Consider the following 6,984-nt stretch of genomic DNA (forward strand, 5'->3'; position numbering starts at 1 on the left):
AAATGGTCAGAGGGTCAGTTTTGGGACCCCCCTCTGTCCTGGGCCCGGGACAACTGACCCGTTTGTCTCCCCCTGTCGGCGGGCGTGTTGGTATGTACCGTTAAAGTCTTAAAAATCATGAGAATCAATGCAAAGAAATTTTCTTCACAGATGAAATGTTGCCTCTAAAACCAGATAGTTTTCCCTTCTGAGAACCGAGATCTGCAGGTTTTTTTATCTACAACCTTCACACAAATGTGACTGATGAGAGGAAAATAATTAGATTATTTTATGCTTATAAAAAAAATTAACGTTGGGAAGAAGCTGCTTTAACAGGACTGGTTTGCTTCATATCTGACCTTCTCACGCAGTAAAGACAAGTGATCCATACTCCTCACAGACTTACAGGTTTAAACTAATCTTTTCATTTTACTAATATAATTCTTTTAAATTAAAATGAAAAGAATGTTTTGGTGCAGCCCAGCAAGAGTCCTGACTTGGTTCTGATGGAGGAAGCTAAAGATTAAGGTGATGTTTGGAGGCCTTCCAACCGTAAAGACTTGGTGCTCGTCACAATAGACAAATGATCCAAATACCAGAGGAAACATGCATGAAAGGAAGCAGAGAAACCAACCTGACCACAGAGAACACGGTCAAGATAAACAGAAACTGCCTCAGAGTTGCCTTTATGTTCTCATGATTGTTTGTCTAATTCTCTGAATCATGCAGCATCTTCTTCTCCTTCATCATTCAGTCTGTGTTCCTCCATCACTGAGAGGTTTGGATCATCAGAACAGAACCGGTCCACAGAACAGAACCAGTCCACAGAACAGAACCGGTCCACAGAACAGAACCAGTCCACAGAGCAGAACTGGTCCAAACTGCATCGACCAACCAGGTCTGCAGAGAGGACCATCAGGCTGACCTTCCCTCCATCCAGAACCTGAACAGGTCCAGGACCAGGAGAAGGTCCGCTAACATCTTTGCAGAGCCACACATCCTGGACACCACCTGGTTAGACTTTCACCTCCAGGTGGCGCTGCAGAGAGACCAGCCTCCATGGAGACAGGTTCTGGTTCTGATGACCCAGATTGATACCAGGCTTATTGACAATAATTCAACCATTTCTTCTTCTCTGGTAAAACAAAACTGTAAATATACAAATTTACATGTAAAAAAAACTTTTGTTTTATTTCCCACCAATTTCACATTTTTTATTTAAAACATTTCTATAATGGAAGCAGACTAGAACCAAAGTCAACTTCTTTGTCGGCGTGCACAAACCTGGTGTTGTTACTGATGGCTCCACAGCAGACTAACCGCATGGTTTCATGGATCCTGGGGTTTCCTGCCATACGTCTAACCTCAGACACACGCCACACGCTCACATGGTGAAACTGATGAAACAGATCCGTCTGCAAGCATCAGCAATGTTGATGAAGTTTAGCACCAAAGATTTCCCACATTGTTCACACTAAAGCCTGTTTCCTTGGTTTCCTTCCTTCCTGCACTCACGCTGCTCCTCTAAACTCTTGAAGTTTGCATCTAGAGTAATTCTCAGCATCATTTATCGGTAAATAGGTCATCAGACGGAAACTGGCCAACCTCCATCATGGAAATATGTGCTGCTGTCAGGTGGGTGGGGTTTGAGGTCACACCGACAATGACACGCTGCAGGTGGACAGAACCAGCAGCTCTGAGCACATGTTCTGCAGCAACAGAGAGAATCAAGGGCGCCCAGTGGAGCCGAGCAGAACCAGAACCCTGAGACCCTGAGAGAGCACGACCCGGCAGGTAAAAGGTGAGTTTTTACCTGTCCTGTACAGCTGGTGGGAAGTGGCTCCTTCAGGCTCTTAATGGTGGACCAGAACCAAAACATCAATAAATCAAATGGAGGGTGTGGGATCCTGACGGTTCTGAGATGCTTTTAAAATCCAGTAAAGCAGCTGGAAGAGGCTGGTGGGTTTGCTATCTAATTTTGGAGCTTTATAGCTTGTGATTTCAGGTGTTTATTTGGGAACCCAGGCTTTAGTTTCATCTGCAGCAGAGAGACACCGGTAGAGGAACTCATGGTGCAGACGTTGGGACTACTCTGGAGTTTTGGTTTCTGAAAACGACTTTTTCCTCGTAGCTTTTGGACCATTTTAAGGTGTTGCATCACATTTGGCTGTTAGCTTGTTTTTCTACGGAGGGTTTTTGTATTTTCATCAGAACCGTCCGTCCGGTCATTGTCCCCAGACAGACGCAGTCCTGTAACTGCAAAGTCCTACGATCCTGTACCGAGTAACCTCATCCTCACACTCTACATTTAGAGATAGAGGTCTCTGGATACCACAACACCCTGTTCTCTCCCCCCCCCCTCCTCCAGGTAACTCAGTCACTGTCCACACTGACATTTATGTGGTTTAGGAAAACGTGTGAATCCACAGATTCATGCTCCAGGACAGCTTCAGCTTTAATGAATCAACGTCTGGCTTCTCACTTACAGCCAGAGGTTTACAACCTGTGGCTCCAGAGTCGCATGTGACTCTTTACACCTTCAGCTTTGGCTTTTAAGAACTGTTAATCCAAAAATGGCGGGGGGTGGGGGATTGGTCAATGTTCCTAAATGAAAAGGTAGTTTAAAATTGCTAGTTTTGAGATGCATTTAGTTCTGCAATATATGCATAACATTTCCAGGAAGAAAGAAACTAATGGGGTTTAGAATATTTTACTATAGATAAATCAAGTATCTTTTTGTCAATAGGTGGCAAATTACTTGCTTTCTAATAATTTTGATGCCATTTGCTATAAAAATCAAATGTCCAATTGAAGAAAATGCATTAAACCTAAACATAAAAATACTTTTGGTTTAAATAAATACTGTTGATCTTTAATTAAAAAAAATGTAAACAAATTTAATATAGTATACTATAAAAAACTTGTTTCAAAGAGAAGTGTAACATTTGCTTTTGTGGCTCTAACCAACATTTGTTTAGCCGGAGCGAGGCCAACAATGGCTCCTATGGTTGTAAAGGCGGCTGAGCGCTGCTTTAGGTGAAGGGACGGACATTGTTGGGACAAACCTGCGCGGGACAACAAAGCTTCTGGGGTCGTCAACCATTTCCAGGAGCGCTACCTCTGTCCTGCACCGTAGACGCAGATTTAGTATTATAGCGGATACATTTGTTTTTCACGCTGCCCCAGCCCCACAGGGCATCTCCTCCACTCTCTCCCAGCGAGACACAAAGTGCTCCACACAGAGGCAGCTTTGCCTAACAAATGACCCGAGCAAATATTCTCACTCTGCGCACAACGATCACTGTCACAAGACTTTTCCTCCAGAGCTGAAACAGCTGAGAAGATCGCCGTCCTGTTTTAGTTGGCTGCCAAAAGCAGAAGCTGTGGCTTTTCATCCTGACTGGGTGGAATTGGAGATTTGCATACGATGCATGAAACGAGTCTGATGATGTCCGTTTTCCCACCGAGTAGTTTTAATATCTGACCACAGCCACAGCTACCCAGATGAAGCTGGACTTAATCATCATATATATTTATTTGCTTGATTCCCTCCTTCATTCCCAGAGAGCCGTAGTACCGCAGATCGTCACTAGGAGGCGAGGAACTGTGCTAGCCTGATGTGTAAACGGTCATCAGAACCAAGCTCGGCACGGTTAACTGATCCAAGCTCGGCACGGTTAACTGATCCAAGCTCGGCACGGTTAACTGATCCAAGCTCGGACCGAGCTCAGCATGGATCGGTTTAACAGGGCTAGTGGAAATGGGGCTTTAGAGCAACGAGTCTGGGTCATAATCTGACTGAAACACAGCCAGCAACTCTGAAGTAGAAGAAGAAACGGTTACAGCATGTTTTCAGTAGCGAGCAGAGTGATTAAGTTCAGTCTTCTATCAAAGTTTTCCCACTTTTCATCAGAACACACAAAGCATGAAACACAAAACCAGAGTTCATAGAGCAACTTCCCAACGTTCGCTGTTACAGCCGATGATCTCGTCTCGGTGGAGCCCAGCGGCACAACGTGGTGAAACAATCATTTAAAAGCTGAACTGACTCCGTTTAAACCTTTTCTACCCCTTTATTGAACACTTTGTTTCATCTCTTTCAGGTATGGACCTCCTTGACTCCGCCGAGCTCCCTGGCAACAGGACAGACTTCAGCACCGTCTTCACCAGGCAGGTCCTGCCTTGGCTCTACATCGTCATCTTCGTCGTGGGCGTCGGCCTAAACGGCACCGCCGCCTGGATCTTCTTCAGAGTCCCCGCGGATTCTGCTCTGGTCGTCTACCTGAAGAACATGGTGGTGGCTGACCTCCTCATGCTGTTCTCCTTCCCCTTCAGGGCGGCGGCCAACATGGACGCCGACAGCCGCCACATGTGGATGATCAACTGTCGCTTCACCTCCGTGCTCTTCTACTTCTCCATGTACGTAGGAATGCTCTTCATTGGCTATATCAGCCTTGAGCGCTACGTCAAGATTTGCCAACACGTCCCTTCCTCCACCGCCTCCTCCTTCAGGTGTAGTGGGGCGTCTGCTCTACGCTTCATGCAGAGTGTCACCTTTGCCAGGGTCCTGGCCGTCCTCACCTGGGTTCTCCTCTTCCTAAGCTCTGCTCCCAACGTCGTGCTGACGACTTGGCCGGCCGGTGGGCGCAACGTCACAACGTGCATCCAGCTGAAGACCAAACTGGGTGTTCGGTGGCACCAGCTGTCCATCCTCTTCACCATGGTCCTGTTTTGGGTCACCCTGCTCATCGTGGCTTTCTCCTACACCTTCATTGCTCATCGGGTGTACAAGACGTACCGCTGCATGCGGCGCGACAGCAGGGAGGTCTACCGCAAGTCCAACCGCAGCATCTTCAGCATCCTGGCAGTGTTCTTCGTGTGCTTCGTGCCGTACCACGTCTGCCGGGTGCCGTACACCATGAGCCAGCTGTCACCGACGGGCTTCAGCCAGGAGGGCATTTTCCTGCTCCGCCAGATCAAAGACGGGACTCTCTTCCTGTCAGCGACCAACGTCTGCCTCGACCCCCTGGTGTACTTCCTGATGTGCCGCACCTTCAGAAAGTCGCTTATCAGGAAACTGTCGGGTAGAAGGAAGAAGAGGACGCTGTCGACCAATCAGAGTGTTTCGTCTCCTCTAGCGAGGCAAGAGGAGACAAGGGCTGGATAGATAAAAAGGAATAAATAGATGAAAGAGGATGCAGCAAACATCCAGGATTAGAGGGAAGGAGATCCTTGTTGACCACAAAGAGTCCAGACAACATCTAGGCCAGAAGGAGACAACCTGGACCAGGAGGGAGGATGAGGGGGGACAGGAGGCCAGGAACGTTTCGCACCTATAGGAACCGACGAGGAATCCTTAAACCCAGAACTTTAGGACCATCTGCTCCATACTCCGACCCGTAGTCTGAGGTCACTGGGCCAATCATTGTTAGTGGTCCCACGCACTTATTTTAAAACTAGAGGGGATCGCTCATTCCAGGCAGTGGCTCCGAGGCTGTGGAATGTTTTGCCTCTTTCTTTACGTTGTTTGAACTCTGTTGCTTCTTTTAAAAAGCAACTAAAGACGCTGCTATTCAAGCAGGCTTTTTATTAGACATGTGGGTTTTATGGTTTCGTTTGTATGTTTTTCCATTTTGTTTTAAAATGCTGTTTAGTATTGCTGTATACTGTTTTTGTTTTTTTGTTTTGTTTTTTGTATTTGTATTTTACTGTGAAGCACTTTGTGATTTTTATCTGAGAAAAGTGCTATATAAATACATTTTACTTACTTATCTAGCAGGAGAGGACAGAGACGAAAAGACTGAACTGTGGCCTCCAGTTAGAGAGACGATACCAACCAGATCTGGACACGCAGATCTGGACACGCAGATCTGGACACGCAGAGCGGCGCTGTAGAGCATCAGTGTGAGAAGTTATGAGCCACTGTGGCCTCTGGCTGGCTGTCAGGAATATAGTGTCCTGTATTTCCAATAATACGCTGGTATTAAAACATCACATGCTACCTTCAGAGGCTTCTATATATTTTGTCATTTTTTTGGGGGAAAAAGCTTTTTAGCGTCTTGATTAAAAGGAATGGAACATTTCATAAAGACTTTATCTGTATTTTTCATGGATTGTGGTATCTGCACTGGACATCTATTTAAAAGCTAGTTTTTATATATGTAAAATTTAATTTTATTGCAATAGATGTTTTGGGGAAAATAAATATGAAATTAGTAAAGGAATCTACTAAATTATCTTCAGTTTTAAAATTGTATTTGATTTAGTTATACTTTTAATTTTACTTGTATTTTAATCTGTCTTGGTTTTGTTGTTTTTATTTTACAGTTTTACTTTTTATTTTTCTGTTTTCCTTATTTTTAATCTATATTTCACTCCAGAATTGAATTAAACTTATTAGTATTTTTGTAATCCTTTTTTAAATTTTGATATTTTTTTTCCTCTACATATTTTTTATTTTCTATATATATTTATACCACTAGAGGGCAGCACAGACACATGGCCGGTAAAGTTTCCTGCTCCTTGCTCTCTTTTCTTTTAAAAGAAAACCATCCAACACTAATTTCCCTTTAAACAATCTAACCAACGATTTATTTATTTATCTAACCTTTGTTTAACCAGAAACTCCAGGTAGAAACAAAACATTAAACATAAAAACACCCACAAAGACTATTTGAAGGTGAAAAAGAGTTTGTGAAATGCTACATCTAAAAATTTTTTTAAATACGTGTGAAGCAGTTGGGACAGAGAGCAAGAACTGATCATTTAAACACTAAGAGTATTTCTTGGTGTGCTTTTGTGTGTTTATTTCCCACAGATATATTAGAAAAAGTCCAGTAATTGCCTTCTATGTGAACATGTACCTGCAGACACCTAAAGAAGGCCATCCCACCTGATGATGGGTCAGCATGCTGCGGTTTGCCACAACGATGAGCAATCATGTGACGACGCTGGGCATGAAAAGGTCACTATGGTCCAGCACAGACCAAGCTGAGGTTTCACTTT

At 44.4% G+C, this 6,984-nt stretch overlaps 1 protein-coding gene across 2 annotated transcripts; it reads left to right on the top strand.

Annotated features, from left to right (window-relative positions):
* Positions 1-1,697: 1,697 nt before the first annotated feature.
* LOC105915325 (P2Y purinoceptor 14) lies at positions 1,698-5,351 on the top strand. 2 transcript variants are annotated; one of them, XM_036131543.1, is made up of 2 exons: positions 1,698-1,780; positions 4,083-5,351. In XM_036131543.1, the coding sequence occupies exon 2, from the start codon at positions 4,085-4,087 to the stop codon at positions 5,144-5,146; it is 1,062 nt and encodes a 353-aa protein (XP_035987436.1). In that variant the 5' UTR covers positions 1,698-1,780; positions 4,083-4,084; the 3' UTR covers positions 5,147-5,351. The 2 variants fall into 2 exon arrangements, with proteins under 2 accessions (XP_035987436.1, XP_012704850.2); XM_012849396.3 differs by having other exon boundaries at positions 1,698-1,773.
* The last annotated feature ends 1,633 nt before the right edge of the window (positions 5,352-6,984 follow it).

Source organism: Fundulus heteroclitus, unplaced genomic scaffold (assembly GCF_011125445.2).
Source record: "Fundulus heteroclitus isolate FHET01 unplaced genomic scaffold, MU-UCD_Fhet_4.1 scaffold_44, whole genome shotgun sequence".
NCBI classification, from domain to species: Eukaryota; Metazoa; Chordata; class Actinopteri; order Cyprinodontiformes; family Fundulidae; genus Fundulus; species Fundulus heteroclitus.

Bases quoted from the DNA above. Each gene is read 5' to 3' on its own strand.
- LOC105915325 (XM_036131543.1), top strand. From the start codon at position 4,085: ATGGACCTCCTTGACTCCGCCGAGCTCCCTGGCAACAGGACAGACTTC.